This window comes from Alosa sapidissima, chromosome 13, assembly GCF_018492685.1.
Source record: "Alosa sapidissima isolate fAloSap1 chromosome 13, fAloSap1.pri, whole genome shotgun sequence".
Classification (NCBI taxonomy): Eukaryota; Metazoa; Chordata; class Actinopteri; order Clupeiformes; family Clupeidae; genus Alosa; species Alosa sapidissima.
The window spans coordinates 7369177-7394300 of record NC_055969.1 but is presented as its reverse complement, the minus strand read 5'-3'; the positions used below and the strand labels follow the sequence as shown (position 1 = coordinate 7394300).

The following is a 25124-nucleotide window of genomic DNA, read 5'->3' as shown; positions in this document are numbered from 1 at the left end:
AGTGCTTAAGGAAATATAATGATGTATAAATGTAAAACAATTCGTGTCCTTCATTCCCATATACGATGCAATAAAACACAAGTAGCAACAGGTTCAAATAAGAAAAAAATACATCAATAGAATTTTATTCATTATCTTCTTTCCCCCTTAAGTTTTTTATAAGTTGTTTCCTGATGCTGAAATTGCTAATGTACAATACCTTTGACTCAGTATCTGTAAAAACATTCATGAAGTGTGTATAAAAAAAGAGGGCACCACCTAAATAACGACAGGTTAGTCCACACACGCGCGCACACACACACTTCCTCAGACAGTTTGACAATATTGTTCAACTCCCCCATTTTTTTTCCAAATACTTATACATACACATTTATATATAAAATAAATCTTTAAAGTGATGGTTATTATTTATATATATATATATATATGATCGTACTCGTGTTCATCATATTCATTTGTTGCTGTTCTAACATTGTAATGGAAACTCTATACAAAAATTCCATGTTTGGGGAAAAAGAAAATCAAAATGAAAACATAAGCCTGCCTTGGTCTTTCACAGAAAGACTGCAGAAAGGCAACAGAGTCACTCACTACTGCTCAACCAGCTCAAAGGGAGTGGAAGAGTAAAAGAAAGATGGAGGAACGGGGAGGTGGAGACACATGGCCACTTTCCCCCTCTAAGGAGGAAAAGATCACCAAATGCACCTCCAGCTGGGCTGTGAGCTATGCTGATTGAATTCAGAAAATAAATAGGAACAATAGAATTTGGGGGAGAAAAAAGTATTACTAATAAGTGAATGCTAAATCACACAAACCGTCCCAAGTTAGAATTTAAAATAAAATAAGCATTCTGCAAGATTATCTGCAAAGAGACGGCGTGGGACATGGAAGGAGCTTAACAGTCATTGTTTCATTCCGTCATCAGAGGGGGAAAAAAACGAGTCCCACAATTTGATTGGCTCTGTGACGTCTTTCTTTCTTTGATTGGCTGGTTCCACAGTCACCTCCATATACAGCTGGGCAGTTTCGCTGGGCTTTCCTTATGTACATCTGAGTCTCTGTTCCAAGGTCCCATATGAGCTCTCTCCCCATCCTCTCCATGGACACCCACATGTCTGTATTTCTCCTCTCCTCTTCTCCCCATCCCCTTTGTTCCTCTCAGTCTCTCTGTATCAGTCCATTACAGACAGAGCCTGAAATGCCAGAGGTTTGGACAGGTGCCTCTCCAAAAGGTCAGGCATGCACACATAGTAAAGACTGTTTGCATCTTTCAAACATAGCTGGACACAACCACTAATGGAGAAAAGTTCTCTGGGGAAAAAAGGGATATTTATATATATATGTATATATTTTTTTTAAAACAATCGGACTAAAACAAAAACCAAACATTTCAAATCCCTGGGTGTGGCTTAAATGATTAATATATCTTTAGTGTTTTGTTTATTACAAAAACAAAATGAGGGGAAAAAAAACGACAGAATCATTGGCAAGTAAAGGTGATGACGGGTGTCTCCACCATCCTGCTCGCTCACAATCAGTTGGGGTGTGCCTTCCTGAGAGGAACCCATCCTGCTCAAAGTACTCACACCACACACACACACACACAAATACACACAGTTTCTCCCAGCTGCGGAAGAGGTGGAACAGGGGGAAGAGGGGGGCGGACGACTGCAGGAGCCAGAGGCGCACTCCAGCGCTGAGGAGCGGCGAGCATGATCCTGACTGGCCAACACGATGCGAGAGCAGCTTGACAATTCGGCATGGAAAAACAAAGTGTGAGGCAAACGAGGGAGGGCCCGTGAGCACCATCTGTGGCTAGGCGTGCGCGTGTGCGGGGGGTGAGAGGGTAAAGAGGGTTTGTGTATGTATCTATGTATGTATGTATGTATGTGTGCGTGCAAAAGAGGGGGAGGGAGGGGTCCTTGGGAGAGAGAGACGGGGAGATGTACAGGGAGAGTGGGGCAGATGGGAGAGGCTAGCTCCAGAGGCCGGCGTAGTTCCCATGCAGGCCAGAGCACAGGGGCCCGCCAGCTACAAAGAGCTTGGTGCCAGAGGCGTCGTAGCAGTGCGTGTACACTGCGTTGGGGAAGGAGCTGATGTCGGAGAAGTAGCTTCTCCACGTCTCATCGTGATTCTAAGAGAAGGTGGGAGGACAGATGAAGAGTGAATTCAATTGTCTAAATATTCCAATGCCAAACAAAAGAAGTTAGAAACCCATCTAGCCCATTAGCAGGGCTGAACAATTGACCTGTCGCTAAGCTCCGCCCCCCATTGTTACCGTGTGAAAACTCGGACAAACAAACCAGATTTGATTAGAAATACATTGTGGACAATGGCAGCTGACAGTATATGAAAGCAGGCTTTGAGGACGTTTTGGTCGAAAAAGGATTCACTTTCCTCCAGAAGCTATCAAAAGGGACTTAATTATGCTATGGAGGGGTGTATTCAAAACTTTAGAATACATACAAGGTGACAAGCAGTTGTGGCGAGTAGCCGTGCAAATCACTGTGCAAAAACCACTGACGTTAATGCTAGCTAGCTAGCTAGTGGAAGATTGATACTAAGATATGTTAGGTTACGTTAATATTTGATGTACTAAGAATATAGTAGTTGGTTAATGAGCATTTTCATCTTGGGATTTAACAGGGAACCTGTGCCCACGTTGTTGGCTTAGTAGCCTACATTACGTCGAGCTGTTGCAAACGCGAGAGACGTCCTGTAGGCTACTGTTGATGAAAATATACCCGTTTTCTAGCCTCTCGGGGTACCGGCTATCAGTATTACACGTCCCCCTGCAAAACGTTTGACCATGGTTATCCGTCGGGGTTTTTTGAGTTAATAAACTCCATAAATAACCATTAATTTGTCATTTTATGCCTCCTCCCTGTTGTTTCCTATGGAGTTGTCCGAGCTGATGTCCGAGTTAAGTTGAGGCTGGACTGTCATTGGCTCATCAGCGTTCTAAGGGTGGCGCTTAGCGACAGGTCAATTTGGAGAAAATATCTAATTGCGATTTTCTTCGATTCACTATAAGATATTTAAAAATGACAGAAATATTACTTCTTGGATAAGACCAGCATTACTTCTGCTTGTCTTTTTTCTAACACATCAATTGTACTACTGCCTAATAAGACATTTTTCAAAATGTTGGTACTTATTCATCGTGTTGCCTCAGGAAGTAAAAAAAAAAATACTCCCAAGTAACCAGAATCGTGAGCAGCACAATTAAGTGTGGTCTTCGCAATTCGCTAATCTTCCAACCCTATCCATCAGGATCAAGTATTTGAAAATGCTCTAGTCTTTCTACAGTGGTTAGAGGGTGTTATTACGTGGCTCCATTCTGACTGCTCAGTTATGGAATTCTGAATAACAGATCACTGAAGTGCATATTACACTTCAGGAAAAACAAGTGGTATGCCAAAATAACCACTAGTCAAAATAGTGTGTGTGTGTTGGGGGGGGGGGGGGGTTGGTGGTCGTTGTACAATAAGCCACATCTCACACAGACGCATAACTGATGTCATATACATACACATACATATACCTTGACCAATGATGCTTGTAACTATAGTTCAATGAACATGACTAATAAAGTGTGTCAGGTTAAAGGTATCAGTTACACACATGTCCTTACATGAATGGCCTTAGGAGTAAAATAATGAAAGGGAGGGAGTGATGGAGGGAAGCACACGTACCAGCCATCCCCTGCCAGTGGTGAGCTTCAGGATGCTCTCTCCTGGCCGATTGCGGTAGCTGCCCTGGCAGCCCACAGGGCAGTTTGGGTCCTCCAGGAAGCGGTGGGCACGGATGTCGTAGAACAGCAGTGATCCCTGGCCTGTGCCCACTGTCACAATATGCTCATAGAAGCTCACAGAACGAATACCTGCCAGACACACACGTCATTTCACCTTATTCATCGAGCTGTGTGCAGTGCACAATATCTGAAAATGTCTGTTACAGCACGAGTGAAAACATGAAAGTAATAAAGGTGTGATATCTGTGGGAACGGTGTATCAGCTAGACTCCAATTTCAAAGGTTGAGTCTGTGGCTCTGTTCAAACAGGAAGGCGATATCTTCTGATTGGAACAGACCCTGTGTATCTGATTTATCCAGGAAATGACAACGGTTCCTGATCCATTCACAACATGACGGGCGATCTTGTGCACACCAACACGCTTAGCCAGATACACATACCCATTAATTGTGGCGGGTTTTATTTTCACCAATTTATTTGTGTTAGCAAGAGGGCTAATTGTTCCACAGGAAGGGAACAGGTACTTGTGTACAATGGTCCTCACAATGACCTCCTTTGGCTTTAATAGTAAGAAAAGTGATCATTGACATTGAAGCCAATTCATGTCCATCCTAACGGGTGCAATAAAAGGTTTTGCCATGGTGGCATTGGTAACATAATTATTGTGCCCTCATGTCTATTCAAAGTGCATTTGTAATTGTGTACGTGTGCCCTTTTTTGGAGCACATATGCCATCTTACCACTGCCGCGCTCCCTGGAGCTGACAGATTTGATGTTCTGGGAGGCCTGGCGTGGGTCTAGGAATGAGACGTGGGCCTGAGAGCCAACAGCATACACTGACCAGTCCATCCCATAGGCCAGACACACATTCTCCTTACAGTGGGGCAACTTTGTGGAGAGCTCCTATAGAGTAGATGCATTGTAAAAAGAGCCACACTTGAATAGACTAAACACAATAAAGTATAATTAAAAACAACATCTAATACAATAACAAAAAGTGTCAGAATGCACATTCGAGCAATATAGAGCACCATCAACACACAATGCTGAAAGTACATCAACCACACACCTTGCACAGGTTGTCCTCGGCCTTCCAAAGATGGAAGTATCCATCTAGTGAGACAGCACCAAGCTCCTGAAGAGAGGTAATGGAGGGTAAGGGAACACTCATAATAACTTAAATCATGCATCACTTTTGTCATTTAGCAATGGAATTCACAGTATAGATAAGGTTTACATTTATCAATATGTTTGATCCCTGAAGATTGAATACATGATCATTTGGTCACGTGAACAATTATATCACAACTGATATGCACTGACACTTTATAACACACCAAATTAAATTCAATCAGCCAAATAACTACACTAGAGATCTGCAGTTGTCCACATGAAATAGGCAATCACTAGATATTTTTTTATCGGACAGAACAGGGAACCAAGAACCGTTATGGGACCATCCTCTACAGGAGGTTATGGCTGACTTAGCAGGGCATTAGCTGTTATTGGGGGACACTGACCTTGTGGCTATTGTTGAAGGCCAGGGCGCGCACTTTGCAGTTGTAGGGGTTGGTGATCTCCTTGGGGATGTCCTTGAGTGCGCGGTGGGAGATGTGGGTGTAGCCGGGGACGCCCTCCTCGTCCTGCCGCCTCTCTGCCTGACTCAGCACGTCATCGGACACCTCCCACAAGCCCATGGACCCGTCCCGCGAGCCTGACAGGAAGACAAAGGTAGTCACAGGTCAACTTTTACATTTACACACAGATATAGGATCTGTTCGAAACGGAAGGCAGTGGTTCGCCATTACTGCAAGGACTGTGGGTAGTAGGAAACATGAAGGATACATCAATGCTGCGTTCACAAACGACCGCTATTCGGGACTGCACTTGCTGCCTTGCTCCCCTGTTTTGTTATTTTAAAAGGCAGCAGATTTTTTCATTTCAAAGAGAGCCATAGACTTACCGGCAAATTTATTTGGTAGACTTTGCTAGTGGGTAGGGCTGCATATTGGCAAGGACCTCACAATGCCATACTCATCACACATGGGTCACGATACAATACATCACGATATATTGCGATACAATACATATTGCGATATATTGCAATACTTTTTATGGAAAATGAAAAAATAGAGCTGAAAACAGCTCTAACAACTTGTAGGGTACGCTCAGGGCTTTAGTTAACTTTCCAAATAACTTTAGTTTGTTTCAATCGGTCACCGATATCTCTCCATATGAATGATGATGGCTTACACCCGGTGTGGTGCATTACTTTATTAGTTGTTCGGTCAGTGGTTGATAAATGACACTGTTGCATTTTTGTTTTGAGACAGGCTGGAGTCTGCCTCAATGTGCATATGTCATATGTTTAATTAAAAAAATCAAACTGGAGGAAGCATAGATAAACATTTAGCACAAGAAAAGCATTTGCGCTGTCGTTTTGAAACAGTCAAACGTGCACATAGGTAGCCCTTCTGCCTTAATGCACGGATATCGTTGTAAGTTTATTTCAAAATCCCTTGCTATTTCGTTTCGAAACCAAATCGTAACTGCTTCCATCTTCTATTAACCTAGCTCATTGTTGAACAACACTAGCCTATGCTAACCATAGACAGTAACGCTACCGCTGCTGCTGAACTGAAAGTTTACTTCTGGTCCACACCTAGACATCACACCCTCTTCTGAATAGACTGCTCAGGATTGGTTAGTGAGTGTGTGATGCGCATTGTTCACGTTGTTACTGAAAGGAGGGAGAGAGGTCAAGTGGAGAGAGATAGGGATGCGAAACGCCAAACCAAGTGTTCCCGCTTAAAACAATGATGACTGAAATATTAGACTGATATAACACTTAAATGTATTTCACGTACAGCAAATTGTGATATATCGAATATATTCAGTATATCGTCCAGCCCTACAGTACATGGGTGGTTACAATTGATCAGCTTGCATGGCAATGATCAACACAAAGCAAAAACTAGGCCATTAATGACACCAGTTACTATCTTACCTTAAGGTCCACAGAAAGTCGTCCACGTATTAGAGTTCCTCATTAGGATATGAAGCATCAAGCATTAACGTTAACGTCAATCGGACTTTGTGTGTACGGGCCTTAATGCTATAATAAAAACATATCGATATTTGGCAGCAATGGCTATACGATATATTGCGCAAGTGGCAATACAATATATCGATATTTCCTAGAACAGCCCTAGTATATTTGTTTCCCTGACAACAAAACTGAATTTCCATGACTTACTATATAATGGATTAGTGTCGTCACGATACCAAAATTATGACTTCGATACGATACCTGCCATAAATATCACGATGCTCGATACTGAAACGATACTACGGCGAAATCCTAAGATATCTGGAAAAGAAAGGACTCATACCTCCTCCAAGTGTACTGAATCATTTGTGTTGAATTCGGTGCACTTTTGTAGTGTGCAGGTCAACTCTGGGTTCTAAACTTCCTACATAATTATCATTTTTTATAGTCAGTAAAATAGTAGGCCTACTTTGTGTGATTAAGTCCTTTATTGTTTGTTATAGTTCATTTACATTGTGTTGTTTTGGCAATAAAGTAGCTTCAAATAGCCAAACTAGGCTAGATCAAGGTCAGTGTTGAAATTACTGCATGCAAATCACTGAATGCTATGCAGAGGGGCCTAATCTTTAGGCCATCTGATGTACAGTATAGGCTACCCTAGGTCTTCCCGTGTTCATGGGATTTCTTTGACAGTTGCAAAGGTAAAAATGTGAGGATAGTCTTCTTTGCGCCCAGTGTACAAGTACTGACATTATAACCACTCAGGTCTTCGTCAGATAGGCCTACACCATTAGCCTACCTGTTGCAATATATCTGTGTGCATTCCTACATTACGTCTATTTCTTTGATAACATGATTTGCTACCACGTAACAATAAGCCGCTATTATTATTAGGACTCAACACGCTTTGGTGGTATTATATGCCGTGGGATTTAATTAGCGCATTTCGGGTATCCTATCTTACATCTGGCCAATAATTATTAAACAAATTGCAGTCTACATGCCATGACAAATATTACCAGTAGTACTGACCGAACATGAAATAGATTGTTTACAAGTTATGGTAATGTTATTCTGGCGTGAACATTGCGCTTTCATCACGTTAGCACCCTATGATTACAGCTCGTTATGTCTCGTCAAAATGCATCGATGAAGGAAGGTTCGCTTTATCCCAGAGAACCATATACTCGTTTCACTTAGGCTAGACTAAAACAGAAGAGAAGAACTTGGCACTAACCATGTAGTCGTGTTTTCTATAGCATATTCGTTAACCTGTCGTTTTTTGAACTCTTTAAAAATGTTGGGATATGTCTGCGAGGTGTTTAGCCAAGTTCCATGCGTAGCCTACTGCTTTTAAATGACTTTGAAACATATTTTACAAACGGGCCTCTGTGTACCTGATGGCTTGCCTTCACTATTCGCGATGTATCCGAAATAGTTGCAGATTTTACTTCACCTTTTGTTTTATCCACAAGGCCGAGGACTGTCGGCAAAGAACTATGTTGACGTTGGCTGCGCACTCACTCACTCAGAGCTGCCTGCTTGACACGCCCACTTGCCTAGATGCGTGCAAGGAGCAGTGAGAGCAGCAGTTCACACAAACACAGAACGTTATTATTTTAATAAAGTATCGATTCTAAAAACGTTGAAAATCGTTATCGTTTTTTGCGTGAAGGCATCGCGATACTTTTTTAGTATCGATACACCGTGCAACACTATAATGAATGGTACAATATACCGACCAAATATTTGAGAGCAGCCGCGTAGCGTTCAAGGATCTTTTACTTTTTTAAAGCGGGAGATGAATAAGTGGGCATTGAATAAACAAAGTTGGATTAACCATAACTACTCAAGCAAGCAGTAAAGCTAATAACCAGACATACACCGATTCTGTGTGGAAATATAACTATATTAATGTATTTTGGCAAGTGAATTTTAAACTGCTACAATAAAATTCCCTGATATTCCATGACTTTGCCCCAAAAATGATTTCCCCCTGACTTTCATGCCTGGAAAATTCCATGATATTTCAGAAATTCCATGACCCATGAGAGCCCTGTCAGCTGTATACATATGCAGTGCAGCCTCCAGTTCCACCAGTCTCATCAGTGCTCTACTGCAAGGCTTTTCAACTGCTTGTGACCCAGGGACGTCCATTCTGACTAAGGACGTAACCTGATGACCACCACTGGGAAAAAAAAAAGTGATTCCCCAATGACACTACTTAATTGAATCCATGGTCAGGGGCCACCAGCAATGCCTTCACAGACCACCAGTGGGCCGCAGACCACTGGTTGAAAACCTCTGCTCTTTTGGATTGAGATCTGGTGACTGTAGAGGGCATTGGAGTACAGTGATCTCATTTTCATGTCGAAGAAACCAGTTGGAGATGATTCAAGCTTTGAAACATGGCATGTTATCTTGCCAGAAATAGCCATCAGTAGATGTGTACACTGTGGCCATAAAGAGAGAACTATCCTCAGAGATACAGAAATGCTCTTCTGCATGCCTCAGTTGTAACAAAGATCCTTGATTACTAGCAAGATAGAGCAACGTAATTCATTACTATGGGAGCAAAACGGGACAGTTCCGGTCTGCATAAGTGGGAGTGTCACCCTACGTCACTAAATAAACTTTCTCTCTTAATAAGCAAAAAGAACAGATAAACATAATTGTGTTCACAGTATTATTGTCCATAATCATGTACGATACCAATTAATCATTCTTAAGGACATGATATGAATAATTTAATTAGTCATGTGAACCGAGCTAGCTAGCTAGCTAACGCTAGCTTAAAATGCTATACAAGTGGATGGGAGTAGCTATGGCAATACAGCTATGCGCCAACAAGTGACTAGTAGTTGAAGGACATCGCTTAAACTTAATATACTGGCCCCAGCTGTGGCGCAACTGGCTGGGGCACCTGCACTGTACGCCGGCGACCCGGGTTCGATTCCCGCCCCGTGGTCCTTTCCGGATCCCACCCCTGCTCTCTCTCCCATTCGCTTCCTGTCACTCTCCACTTTCACTATCATTAAAGGCATAAAAAGGCCAAAAAAATATACTTTAAAAAAAAAAAAAAAAAAAAAAAACTTAATATACGGTTGCAAATTCACTTGAGTATAAACTATCCACTTTAACTAATGTCAGTAATGTTATTCAGCTAGTTGTCATTTCAAAGAAATTACACTTCTCCGTTTAAAATGTTAGCTTAGCTAAGAGGCTAGCTAGCATGCTAACAACCGGACAGTAAATGGCAGCAGCATGGTCTGATAAAGTTATTTTATTACAAATCCGAACGCTAAAAAATTACACTTTTAGGCTTGAAATTATCCCAAACACTTACAGATTATGACAAAATTTCCCAAAAAACCCTCAACAAATCCAGAAAGACATAATGACCAATTTATTGGTAAAATTCCACAAATCTCCATTGACATTAGTGCAGCGAGGGTTTACTCTGGTCTGCATAAAGGGGGATTTTCCCCCCTCCCCCTTGCAATAATCGAATGCGGAAATTGTCGAACGTTTGCGCCTCTCGCTCCGTTTTAATCCTCTCTGGTTGTAACAAGTGGTTATTTAAGTTGCCTTTCTTCCTATTTTCAGTTGCTTTTCTATCAGCTCAACCCAGTCTGATCATTCTCCTCTGACCTCTGGCATCAGCAAAGCATTTTCGACCACAGAACTGACACTCAATGGATATTTTCTCTTTTTCGGACCATTCTCTGTAAACTCTAGAGATGGATGTGCGTGAAAATCCAAGCAGATCAGCAGTTGCTGAAATACTCAGACCTGCCCATCTGGCACCACCAACCATGCCAGGTTCAGTCGCTTCTTCAATCACCTTTCTTCCCAATTCTGATGCTTGGTTTGAGCTCCAGCAGATCATCTTTACCATGTCTTAATGCCTAAAAAGAGTTTCTACAATGTAATTGTCTGATTACATATTTGTATTAATAAGAAGTTGAACAGGTGTACCTAATAAAGTGGCCGGCAAGTGTAAGACACAAATGGATTTATACGCACTACAAAAACAGGCACAGACGACACAAGATTACATTAAAAAAAAGCATGCATTTATTAGTCTTTCGTTGCTAGGGATGCATTATAACAGCAAGTGTCAGGTCTACAACCTTTGCCAGTTCAAGTCAGGTTTCATAGTGCAAATACCAAGTCAGACCAGGGGCTTTCCAACTGCATCAATTACCAAACATCAGTTCAAAGTTCACTGCTTTACCAGAGTATCACATTCATATTACCATAGGGACTTTCATACTTGATGCACTCAGATGGCTACTAATGGAAATTCCCACTACTATAATTTCCCATAACTGTCAGCTTGTAACAGTACAAACACAGGCTGTAAGTCAAGTCAAATCTCTATGAGTGTGAGAAGCTACAAAGCTGAAAACTGCTTACCAGATACAGCCATGCTGTCACTGATCCAAGCAATGGAAAAAATCCAGTCATTATGACCATCCTGAGAGAGGGAAAGAGAGAGCATTAATGGACATTCCGATCATCACTCTCATAAAGGGACATAACATCATAAGGGGTGACACTGTCCCCAAGCACAGCGCCTCCATTCACCAAAATGTCACCCCATCATGATTCAATGGCATCAGGAGAAGAGAGATTGAAAGAGAGAGTGAGGAACAAATAGCTATTTAAAGTGAAAGAGTCTGAGCTGCCATTAAGACACAGTAGATGGATAGATTATGGTAAAAAGACAAGATTGACAAAAAGTAGAGAACTGAGACTAAGAGCACATAATGCATGGGAGAGTTCTAATGTCAGGAATGTTGAAAAAATAGCATAATCATCATTTTTATCATTATCATTATTCTTTCTCTTTTACATTAGTGCTGGAACACCAAATGCAATAAGAAAAAAACATGGACTAGCAGGGTATTCCTGTATTTTACATGTCTCATATCTTTGTGCTGCAGGCTTTCTAGTGGCTGAATAATGGCTAAAATAAAATAAAAAAATATAAAGCACCATCAGAAAAAATAGTCAGGGTATGATCATGCATGTGGAATTAACAACAAACGTAGACAAATACCTTTCATGGTATCACTGCACCCATCACTGTACGAAAGCACCAAATAGCCCATCCACTTTCAGAGAAACTTTATTATATCCTCATTAGTCAGATCCTACCTATCTGCGGCATCTTATTTCCCAAACTACTTCACAACTTCCTACCACATCAAAGTTCCCTTTTGGCTTAACAGTAATCCTATGATCCACTTACAAATGGCAAATATCTCTTGTGGTAACCACAGATCGCTTGCGCTGTGCCAAAAGTTGAAGGCCTGCCTGGCACAGATGCCGGACAGTGTAAGCAACACTGACAGTAGACATGTGTGAGTAGATGTCGAAATACTACCACAACAGTAAACTCTGTTTAGCCTTGACAGCGGCAGAAGGGAAAGTGTACAAAATGTAGAAAAAGGGATATCAGGAGACAATGTTTAAAGAAAAATGAAGTTGTAGAGAAAGAGAAAGAGAAAGAGAGAGAGGGAGAGAATGTATGTGGATACTCACATCTCCTACACAGACAGGGTCTAGTGTGGGCAGCCTGTAGATGGCCAGACTGTTGGGGTTGTCGCCGCCGGTGGCGAGCAGCGTGCCGGAGGGGTTGAGCTCAATGGCGTGGATGCCGCAGCCCTGCTGGTTGTCCAGAGGGGAGCCCGAGCCGGGCATGAAGGAGCCGGGCAGGCCCCGTACCACGGCCCCTGGCACACGCCTCTCCCGGTCCAGTAACATGGGGATGCGCGTAATCTGCCCCGTCAGCACATCCACCACAAACAACTGAGGGGACAAAGCACCCAGTAGTCACCACATTGTATGAACATCTGTGTTACTACAATGAGTTACAAACTTAGAGATCAGTGCTCTTACTAAGTGTTAACCACATCTCACCCCTGACCCAACTACTTCTCCCCACACACACACACACAACACACACACTCTTACCGTATTGCACTTGGTCCCACACACAACCTGCCGGTGGTTGAGCCACTGCGAGGCGAACACCTTGTTGAGGCGTCCAAGCGAGAACTCTCGCTCGCTCAGGATGGCGGGCAGCCGGGCGGCAGCAAAGCCGCGCAGGTTGCGCTGGAGGCCCCACTCGTGCTGCTGTTGCGGCCGGAACTCGCGCCCGCGCAGAGCCCACACCACCGAGCGCCGGCAGCACCACCACTGCTGCGCATGACGCGAGCATGCCGACAAGCGTGCCCTCTTCTGCCCAGCACCAGTACTGCCCCAACCCACCTGGACAACACATGGACAGAAAGAGGGAGAGGGAAGGTCAGGCCGGTGGTGACAAATACTGAAACTTCTAGGGGGAAACACTCAAACACTTAGCACTTTGAGGTGTTGACTTCAGACTGATGGAATTCACTTAATCTTATGGAAGCAAAACATCAGTTATGACATATTTAATATAGTCATAAATGGACGACGAACCATTTTTCCCCTCAATCATCTTAAGGTCCGTTTACACAGAAGGAAAACTGAGCCCTTTGGTAGGACATAGGTTTAAAGTAGGCTAAACAATATCCAGGAGCATTTTAAATTAGATTTGACAGTGTTACTGGTGTTATTTTAACTTAATAGGTACCTTTAAAACTGGATTATGACCTTATGTAACCTCTCAACCTAATCATGAAACAAGGACACTTGTAACAATGTAATAGGGTACCCATTAAGAAAACCACAGTGAACTCGGTTGTTTGCCTAGAAGTCTGTTTAGCTATAAGAGCAATATAACACAATGTAAGATAAGACCAGTAACATACAAACTAGATGTACCGCAGAGAGGTACAAAATATGACCGCCGCCCAGTCCAACACATTTTTTCCACAAAAATAAATCACACTGAAAGGCCTATATGATTCTAACTGTCTCACTAAATTGCATTATCCACACTCAATTCTCACTGGTATCTGCTAGACAACAAGTACCAAAACATGATTAGTTCATAGATTTCACATGTAAAATTAATTTTATACAACCCCACCTCCATCTTGCCTGTTCATAATTCTGAGAAATTCTTGAATTGTGTGCATGTGTGCGTGTACACGTTTATGTTTGTGTGTGTGGGTGTGTGTGTGTATGTGCGTGCTTGTGTGTTTGCCTGCGTATGTGTGTTTGTGCATGTGCATGCATGCGTACATATGTCTACTGTGTGAGTATGTGTCATACGTATGATTACTGTAAATGTATGTGTGTGCGTGTGTATCTGTTTATGCACATGTGTGCACATGGAATTGGTTAACATGACCCCTGGAGGCAAACATACGGAAAAAATTGGTCATCCTAGGCCCTACGGTTCTCAAGATATTCACAGAAAACTGTGTCTGCCCTACCCTCCTTTCGGGGGGTCCAGTACAGCAGGGGGGCTACAGATCAAAACGAAAACCGATGGTTCCATGCTATCCATGTGGGGTTACATGCCCACCAAGTTTCGTGTACCCCGGTCTTTCAGTGTCCCGGGAATCCTTGTTGGTGTACGGTCACTAAAGGTACACATAAATTATTTTATTGTAAGGCCCCCCATGAACGAAAGTCCACGAAACTTGGCATGCATTCGGAGGGTGTCAATGATCCTACACTTTCAATTTCGTGCAGTTTTGACCATGTCAGCCAGAGATATTGTGGTGAAAACACCTAATTTTTTGCTTTTTAATTTTTAACTAGGTGGCGCTATACATGAAATAAGTGGTAATGGGATGGGTTGACATGCCCCCTTAAGACCAACATACAAAAAAAAAGGTGGACCTCCTAGGCCCTACGGTTCTCGAGATATTCACAGAAAACTGTCTCCGGCCACCTACAGGCCAGTTGGTGTATAGTAACAAATTCATTTATTGTGTGGCCCCCCCATGAACGGAATTCGACGAAACTTGGTGTGCATTCAGAGGGTGTCATAATGATCCTACACTTCCAATTTCGTGCAGTTTTGACTATGTTAGGTCACAGATACCTGCGATTACAACACCTCATTTTTACTTTTTAGTGTTTAACTAGGTGGCGCTATACATGAAACGAGTGGTTATGGAATGGGTTGACATGGCCCCTTGAGATCAACATACAAAAAAAATGGTCCTCCTAAACCTTACGGTTCTCGAGATATTCACAGAAAACTGTGTCTGCCCTACCCTCCTTTCGGGGGGTGCAGTCCAGCCGGGGGGGGGCTACAGATCAAAACGAAAAACGATGGTTCCATGCTATCCATATAGGGTTACATGCCCACCAAGTTTTGTCTACCCCGGTCTTTCAGTGTCCCGGGAATCCTTGACGGAAATTTTGACATGCGAAAAAAAAAAAAAAAGAAAAAAAAAATCTGACTAAACCTATATGACCGCTGCGCGGCGGTCATAATTAGTACTATTTACAAATCAGTTGTTCAATCTTGAAATTGGCAAGCTATGGTCTAGATAGCAATCTGTTCCCCTCCTGACTGGAGGATTTAAGTGTACAGCCATACCAAACACAGCCTGGTTATTTGTTCCAGACCAAGTTCCTGATCTATCAGGGGTCAGCCAAAGACCCTGTTGTCAGCTTGGCTTTGAGTCAACGAACCTTCACCCTGATGTAGTGAAGTACGGTGGGGTACGTTATCTTCCACCCACCAGGATACTCTGATGAGGGGGTGGGTGGTGTTCCGGCGAGTGATATGTCTGAGTCATTAGATGGTCTTCCAGCAATGATAACAGACAGCTCGCTCTTCACATATCGATGGGAAATGAAACCCCTGGCAATCCTCACTGCATTTCAGAGGGCACTACGCTAACACTAAATTTAATGTGAAATTACTGCAAATTAGTGTCTTATATTAAACATCAGACTACAATGTCTAGCAACTGGATTCAATATTCTGAAGTTTCACAAAAACAAAAAAACTAAAATTTAGTCAAAGAAGGGTGCTGAGAGACAGCAGCCACAGACACCTGAATCATTCTTAACTGAGACAGATGACAATAGCGGCCATTTTGCTCACGTCATGCTGATACACACCTTGAGCACCCTTTAGGACTGAGCATCCTGTGTGTGTGTGTGTGTGTGTGTGTGTGTGTGTGTGTGTGTGTGTGTGTGTGTGTGTGTGTGTGTGTGTAAACACTTAAAAAAACACATCACACACAAACCCTATTCTGTCCATTCTGTGAGTCTCATCCCCCAGTCCGATAGACAGTGCATACTGACCCATATCCACCTTGCCAAGTAGGTCATGGCAGGGTCTTAGCGTGTGTGTGTGTATGCACACATTTGCGCATGCATACAAGCATGCAGACTATGATTTCAGTCAGGCTGAAGCTTAAGATACAATGGTGCCAAACAGACATGGTAAACATGAGACTTGTTTAGAATGAATGAAAGGTATATAAAAATGCCTAGGCCCTAGGCCCTGTAAAATGTACAGCTAAATTAGATATTTTACATTTAGATCTTGACAGAACTACAACCCAAATTTCTTTTGTATAATAGAGTACCGAAGCCATGACGTAGCGTTGTCAAGGCAGCAATTTCACTGGATCTAAACAAACCATAATGGTGACCATAATGGTGGCTTGCTTAATCTATTTAAATATTTTTACAACGTTTCTAAGATGTCAGTAAATTTTTTTTGCACTGTAGGAATCACATACTACAACACACATTCATACAAACAGATACAATTTTGTGACTACAGGGCTTTGTGTTAGCATTTCCTCTGTAAATGGGACTAGCATTTAACTTCACATCCTGTGGTTAAAATCCTTAAATTCACCGACGTGTCTTGGCTTTAGTTTTGAGGTAAAAAACGTCACTCTTAACAGCCACCAGCCTTTGATAAGATGTGAAATATCCACTGGAATTTTGTTTCCTTCTATTACACCTGCCAGGGAGTCCATGTTACATGGCTAAGCTGCTGCCTAGCAGGTAAAACACGTTTAAATGGCTATAGCCTACATTTAAAACAATTTATTAGCTAGAAATGATGCCACATGTCCATTCAATGGCACTTCAAAAGTTTGCTTAGATCCAGTGACACTGCCGTCATGGAAGCGTTACTTCACACTTCAGTACTCTATCCAGACAAGAAAACATTAGGCTAGGTCTCTAGATATCTACAACAAATAACAAATCAGTATATTCTATAGGCTAGCCTATATATTATAGAACATGTATTACTAGATGGTATTTCGTAAACACAGCAATCTGTTGTATGCTACGTAAAATCAACTAAAAAGCTAAAGAGCCAAAAGTGTTCCCTTTATTTTCTTTATATCAAGTTGGTTGCAGATGATGAATAACACTAATCATACTTATAGATAGGATGACGATGAGTAAGTTGACCTTTGCCACCATGGGTGTACCCGGTATGTAAAAATAGTCAATCACTCAGATATTCCAGCATTTACTTCCATTTCAGTGTACAATTTAAGCATATCCAAAAAGAAAATCACATTAATATGGCGGAGATCATAGGCTACTGGGATTGAAATTATGCAACCTCTTTGTCAATTATACGTCTCTACTTTTCTTCAAATTCAACAGAGCTACATTTAAGCTGCAATCTGAGCATTACCTTAAGAACTGTACTGTAGACAATTACCAAGTACAATTTATTGAGAGCAGACAACAAACTATCTGGGATTGCTCTTTGACAAAGGCACAGCCTGACTAGAATTTGGGGGTCACACTTCCTTTGAAGTGACTGTTAGATGTTTGGGCCATTCTTCTCTCCCCAACCAAGCCAGCCCCGAATTGTGCGACATCTGTCAGCTTACAAAGTGATATAAATATTTGGGCTTTATGCCCACTGCGGGGGGCCGTCCTAAACCTGATTAGCTGTCTGCGACTCTGAGGGAAGCCAAAGCAGGGGAGAGATTGACTGTGTGGTCACGGTCACATGACAAATCTAACAGCATACTTCTGTTTTCCACCATCCTTCTAGTGCACGGGACAGGACAGACAGGCAGTGCAGACTAGTAGTAGTGAGCATAATTTTAATGCTTTTGTTAGCAAATTTTTATTTTATCTTATCAGATTTGTTCGGACTGAACATTAAATCCTCAAAAAAGTCCTATAAATGTTCAAAACATGCAAACAGAGCATCCAGAACTGAAATCATGTTTGTAACAAAGAGAGGCACCTATTTGTGATAAAAAAAAAAAAAAAACATCCTTCTATAATGAGCATGCCATCTGACTGCAGCAGACAAGGTGTTCATATCTGTCAAAACAGCAAAGATTGGTGCAGAGGCACATCTCAAGCCTGCTTCTTTCTGTCAAGCAAACAATTGAACTGAGTCATGAGATAAGACTGAAGCCCTCGATTAGCTAAATCAGCCATGATCCACAGGAGAGAACAAGGCCGGAAATAAACCGCAGCTTAGGTCCTCAGGTGCGGGATAAAAAAGATGCTACGAAGTGATGTCATCCTTTGAGCTAATCTTGGTTTTAATCAGTCAGTAGGTGACCTCACGTTTTTTTTTTAGCAAAATCTTGATGTGGAACAGCTGTGTGAACACCCCCCCATTCTAATATTTCATATGAGCTGCACAAATAGCCACATGATGGGATGAAATTCTTTGCTGGCGCAAGGGTAGGCCCTATATCTTGCAGGTGCAACACCTTTCAATAACAAAAAAAAAATAATAAGAAAAAACCTGCACCTACATCCACCCTTATAACTCGTACACCTTCCGTATGCATGTACCTTCCGTAAATGGTACATACGGCCTAGCAGATGTAACTTAAAGAATTGTGCAGAGAAATCGGCTGAAGTATGCAAAATTATGAACATGCATTTACACAAAATCTACATAAGGTTAACTTAACTGCATCTTAACTCTTTAACTGCCACAGAATTATACAATACAATACCCCCTCATATATACGCCTCTGGCAGTAAATGGGTTAAGCCAAAACACTGCTTGTAAGGTATGATCTACTGCTTGTAAGGTATTATCTAAGGGCAGTGTCAGTGCCTATGCCTTTTATCAGATGGTTTCAGAGTACAACACAAGAAAGTTCTTCATTTGGGGCCCATTTACTTTTTTGGGTCGGTGATGATTGAACAGGGGACACAAAGTACAACACAAGAAAGTTCTTCATTTGGGGCCCATTTACTTTTTTGGGTCGGTGATGATTGAACAGGGGACACAAAGTTACAGCCAGTTCAGTTCCATGGCTTCACAGATCATTTTGATAGACTTTGGCCAGCCCTGTGGCATACACTAGTGATGTGTAAATCACTATAACTCTCAACAAATGCAAAAACTAATAAGTAGCCTAAATGTGATGTCCAAAAAAATGCTTATTGAAGGTAAACACGAAAATAATAATAATAATAATAATAATAATAACAATAACCTGAAATTGTGCATATTATTAATAGATAGCCTAAACGACCAAGTATCCATCATCTATCGATTATGGATAAAACAATCACCTAAATAACAGCAAATTCTCACCTCTACAAGCCAACTACATATTAACATTGGTGTGCAAATCAACAATTTGAATGGCAATAGTAACACCCATCTATTAAGAAAGACTATAATATTTTGAAAGTTTAAAGACACACTAGAGAACTGGCAAATGTTAAGCAATTCAGCTTACAATATTGCACCTGCTTAATAGGTGGCTGATGTAAATTAGGGCTTGGTTACAGATCAACAAGAAGTTCCATGCAAGCATGGAGCTTTCCTTTTCAAAATCAAATTGATACACAAAAATATCGTGGCTTAACAGTTAAAGAATTTGAGAAACCAGTGTAAGATTTCTCTTCGCTGTAACCCCAACGGTATTTGATAAGCGTTGCAAAAACGTCAACTAGCCAGGTAGCTAGCTAGCGAGCTAGCGAGGCCATAGCTAGTCAACGTTAGATGTGGGATAGCGTCAACGCCTCTTACATGTTCGATTCGGTGTAACATGGCTAAACATATGGCAAGTTGGAACTCACACGCTTCAGTAGCTAGATGGCGTTAACTTTAATTAAATAATATTCATTCACTTTCAACACATAACATACCTAATAGTTATTAACTAAAACAAACTGTCTTTGCCATAACGTTTTGCGCGGTGTTGCTGGCTATCTTGCTGGCAGTCTCGGTGACTGGCTGACTATCTTGCTAGGGTATGGTTTGCTAGCGAAAAAGAAAGTTGTTTTCGTTTCGACAACTAGCTAACGGTTGGTTACCTTTGCTAATATAACATAAACCTACCCGTGTTTTATAGTACATAAGAAGCGACTTGTTAACCTAAGCTATTAGTGTGAATGTTTGTAACGTAAAGTGTTCAAAATAATAGCTGCTCAGCTAACGTTAGCTAGCTGTGTCACTTAGCTGCTAGCCAGTTAGCCACACAGCTATAGATAGCCATGATAGCTAACGTAAAGTTAGCTACAGCTAATGTGGCTAGGTAATGTTAGCCAATAAGCGAGCTAAAACAAACCGGTTTCCGCCTACCTGTTGTTGTTCCTTGAGATCTCCTGCCTTCCTTTTCCTGCTAACTGTTTTTCTCGCCATAATCCGACACACACAGGTCCCTCACCCACATGGAGGGCAAAAGTGACGCTGTATACTGGATCATATAATGGCGATTTGCTATTTGGCTGTCTGGTGTAGAGGAAGCGTCTAGTGACCGAAACGGGTGATCGGAAGGTTGCGTAGACTGCCTTCTATGTCCGGAACCGCGAACAAAGCTGGCTAGCTAATGCATTCGATATATTTAGCTTCAGTGGTGAAGCTGTTATGAGAGGTTTCCCCCTCCCAGGCACAGACGCTCTTTCTCGGCGTCCTCCGTAGCTGGCTATCTTTCTCTCTTCACAAATCGCGTCACCAACGGCAACAACGGAGAGGCCGCGCGCAGCCGCAGTGAAGTTAAAAATCAACAAAAACAAGGTCGAATGTGCATGGTTACGCACATGCGTGCGCGTTCCCTGTTACGAGAGCTCACTGGCTGACGTCATATGCATGATCAAACACATCATAGATAACAAGATTGATCATAGATATGAGATTGATAATATACATATTACAGTAACCTATGTACACACAGTGTACTGGCTTATATCCATCCACTGTTGTGGCATCTTACAAGCAATTGCTGTTGAACATGGATGTAGGCTCATAAGTTATGTGTTCATCCATGACAATTAGGCAATATGAGGGCACAACTACAGAAGAAAGCAGGGCAGAGCAGTTAACAGCCTGCCATTCAGTCAGAGCTTATAAACGTCAACCAGGCCTTTCCTCTGAGAAGAGCAATGAACAAAGTCTAAAAGCCTCTACAGTGGGTGTAATTAGGTCAAGGCTACGTTAAGCAAAAAAATGATTATGATAGGCCTAAGCCTACTTGTTAAGCAATAGGTCAAATTTAGACCAAGGTCCATGGATGCTGAAACACCCACTGACATAAGACATGTCCTGTTGCTTCATCCTTCATCCAAACTGTCCATTCAAACAATCCATTTTGACTGTATGAGATATATGAATGTGATACAGAAAATAGGGACAAAAGTCAGTCAAAAATGTGTAGGTGGGCAGCACAACAAAATTCATTAGACCAAAGTGGAGCAGTTTTTCAAAGTGGAACTGTTTGTCAACAGTTACCTGTTGACAAACCATGGTGTATTACTTGAAACACCGTATAGGTGTGATAGACCAGAAACCTTTAAGCAAAATGACTAACCATAGGCCTAACTAGTTTCAGTCAGCATTTTACCCTGACCCCACTCTTTAAGTAAACAGTAAATATGCCTTTCCCTCTGAAATCTTTTGCTACCAGGGCAAAACCCTTTTTCTTTTTTGCTGAGCTGTTCTCGCTCTGCTCGAAGGTTCACCAGCCGATGGAACAAAGCTGCTTTTGTTTCCTCCTTCACTCTCTCTGTTATTATAGGGTCCTCGGACACCCCAAAGCCATCTATGGTTTGAATATTTTGACAATTATCCTCTTTTCACCCAACACATGTTTCTTTCGCTACTTCAATGGGATAAGTAGGAGTCTGTATTCATATGAACTGTCTGTACACATGCTGGTACTAATTTATGATCACGCCACATCACAGTCTTACAATCATGACAATAGCAACATGAAAACTGGTGACACATGAAGTGAAAAGTAATATAGCTTTAATCAGGGTGAACTTGTTCAATGATTCAGAAGACAACTGAACATTTGAATCACATTTCAGGATAAACAGGGCCTTGCCCCGCCCACCCCTAAACCCACCCCAATCATTATTAAGACAACTCTGATATAACACACACACACTCACTCCAGTGACCAGTAACCATACACTGCTGTGTTAATCACACTCACACACACACACACACACACACACACACACATACTTACTAAAGTGTACATATGACACAAGAGTCCTTGCTTCAGACTGATGATATTGAGTAGGTTATACATATAAAATAGGCCGGCAATGCACTCCCACAAAGCCTTGCAATTCCTCCAGAGAAGCTGTGCTGTCTATGGTTAGTTTATCCAGTAGCTTCTGCTGAGGACAGTAACACCGGCTTTAGATGAATAAGCACCCTGTTCACCATGCCACCTCCAACCACAAATCAGCATCTTATTACAAAAAAGACCAGGGTTCTGACATACTGTTTTTAAAAAATACACTAATAGTTATCCGAAGCAGTGACCTGCTGGCAGGACTCGGTTTGTGACACCAGCCAAAGGCATGATGGGAGATGGGAATTGTGTGCCAGCAGCGGACCGCAGGGAACAGAAAATGCAGGGTTGTGGAAAATGGTGAGACATCAAACACACACAAACAGGTGCACCACTACACCTGGCTTAGCAATACATTGTTACTATTTTTAAAATGGATAAATTTTGCACTGCTGGGAAGTCACCTTTGTTGTCTTTTTTCTGGGGTTGTGAGAAGGGAGACACAGGGAGACCTAAATGATAATCCACCGACAAGTTTGTCAGAGTTTGGGTAAATATAACAGCACAACTCAAAGATCACATAATACAATGGCACATCCTGTTTTACCCCATCACCTCACTCTACACTACAGAACTTTCAACACTACACCCAGTCTGCTAAATGAGTCTCTACGTTTCGGGTCCTTTCTGGCACTCTACTGTAAAGTACACACAACATGTCCATTATCATTTTATTGTCTGGAAGAAAAAGAAAATTAGCATGGTTCTTTTAGAAAGGAGTGTAACACTAAAGTGTTTGATTTCCCAATGCTATGATCACAGCCAGATGCAGACATTTTAGAAATCTATTGTAAGATCTGGTTTGGTCCTATTACATTGTTGTCAATGAGGAAGTGCTTTACTTTCAGTGGGTACACACCTGTTAACATGTCAACTCTCCAGTCTCTCAAACACAGCATCACAAAGAAGAAACAATTTCATTGTGTTAGGCTCTGTTCAGGTATAAGATCGGAACCAAAAAAAAAAAAAAAATCGGACAGAAAAATATTGAGAGACACAAAGATGAAAAGGGGTTAATCTGTGGAGGCCATTCATTGACAGTTCTGTTGTTACAATATACTGCTCTTTTAAGTATGTATGTAAAAAATAAATCAAGTCTGAAGTACATACTATGAATCAGAGTTGTGTATAGAGCGGTGTGGCTGTCAAACCAGCTGCACCAGCTATGTGTACAACAGGACTGAGATGCAGCCTATTGGTGTCTTGGGTTTGGGAGTGAGTAAGATGTATAGCGAATTATGAGGTGGAGTCAGAGGTGTGGCAGGGAGCAGTCTGATATGTCAGGAAGCTGAAGCAGGGAAGACAGGTGTGGCGTTCAACTCAATCGCAATGACGGTCACTCAGAACAAATGCACTTTGGAACATCTCATGCCATTTTTTGGGGATGTGGTTAGGAAATGGGCAAAGAAAACATAACAAACCAACATCTGTGATGAAGTCTATCAAGCTTCCTAAACACCATAACAACCACAGATCACTTGAAGTACAGAAGTAAATGACAGCATCAGATTACACCTTCTGTCATTGAGAACATTACACTGCAAATTCAACTGGTGGTAGATTTTGGCAGCTTTTTTGACCATCGGCATTGCAAGATACTGGCCAGAGGACCAAGGAGAATGAATGGTTGATAACGCTTGTGACATTTTAGAATCCAAACATTAGGCTACTCTGCAAAATTGTACCATCCCCTCTCTCCCCATCATAATACCTTTAGTCTATCACAAAAAAAAAAAAAATCCAGTTTTCTCACATCATAAATCCAGTCACAAGGTGGAACACCTTCCTTCCAAAACAAACAAATAACAAAACATGAAAACAAATACCCATACCCAATCACTTTTTTCCGTTCACGCCTTCTTCTTTATTAAAGTGTCAGTGTACTTCTTTTTACATACTTTTAAATAAACATAAACATTTTGTGACTCAAAGTGTATGTGTGTGTTTATCTGTCCGTGCTGAATTCACAAAAGGGCGTCTAAATGCCTGGGTGTGCCGATACTGATACTATTCAAGGAGGCGTCCAACAAACACCTCAGTCAATCCAAGTTCCTCTGGCCTTCTGCAGTTCATTCCAATGCAACAGCCAATAGAGGGCACTAGTAAAATGCTAAATCTGCCGTCTCGCATCACAGGTGTAAGATTCATTAGGTGTCTCCCTATGAACAGAGGGCAATGAAGATCCTCCATAGGACTGCTAAAATAAATGTTTTGTGGAAAAAACATTAACAAATGAAAATGAAGCAACCACCCAAAACAAAAACAGCTTGGAGCTGTGAAAGGTGAACCAACCGCCAGTTGCAGAAAACAGAAAGGACACTTCTTTTAAACTTGTCTAAGTTTGTTGTGTTATCTCACAAGAGTGTGTAAATAGGTATATGTATGCATGTATGTATGTATGTATGTATGTATGTATGTATGTGTGTGTGTGTGTGTGTGTTTTTGTGTTCCAGTCTGGGTAGCAGAACGCCATTGAACCAGCAGCAGCAGCAGGGGATGGCAGCATCGTTAGCGGAGAAGATCCACCTCAGAGTCTGTATCTCCAGTGAAGGTGTCCCCTCACCCTTCCTCCTCCCACCACCGTAACAGCGCCACCCAGCGTCCGCAGAGCCACCTGCCCTTCCCCGCTGGTTCACGGCAGACAGACGAGAGACACAGACAAGAGACAAGAAACAAACGAGCGGGATGCTTTCCCTCCGCTTCCCTCCCCTCCTTCCTCTCAGCAGAGATCTGGCAGGCGAGGACAAGGTCCACAGACAGGCCCAACCCCGCAGCAGCGCTCCATCCGTACAGAGCCGGGGGGGGGGGGGGGGGGGGGGGGTCATGGGGAGGGAGGGGAGGGGTCATTTGGAA

General features: G+C 42.1%; 2 protein-coding genes across 4 annotated transcripts in view; both read right to left on the bottom strand.

Annotated features, from left to right (window-relative positions):
• Positions 1–95: 95 nt before the first annotated feature.
• dcaf12 (DDB1 and CUL4 associated factor 12) lies at positions 96–20666 on the bottom strand. The gene is made up of 9 exons (XM_042060312.1): positions 20270–20666; positions 12787–13083; positions 12355–12621; positions 11224–11284; positions 5276–5469; positions 4825–4890; positions 4496–4658; positions 3696–3883; positions 96–2134 (listed from the first exon to the last, which is right to left on the bottom strand). Exons 1-9 carry the CDS (start codon positions 20327–20329, stop codon positions 1976–1978), a joined length of 1455 nt encoding a protein of 484 aa, XP_041916246.1. The 5' UTR covers positions 20330–20666; the 3' UTR covers positions 96–1975.
• A 1251-nt stretch (positions 20667–21917) lies between these two features.
• Positions 21918–25124, bottom strand: part of ubap1 (ubiquitin associated protein 1) — a 12130-nt gene continuing 8923 nt past the window's right edge. For all 3 annotated transcript variants that reach the window (XM_042058293.1, XM_042058294.1, XM_042058295.1), the window contains exon 7: positions 21918–25124. This exon is cut by the window's right edge and continues 314 nt beyond it. The gene's annotated coding sequence lies outside the window, so the exon portion shown is untranslated.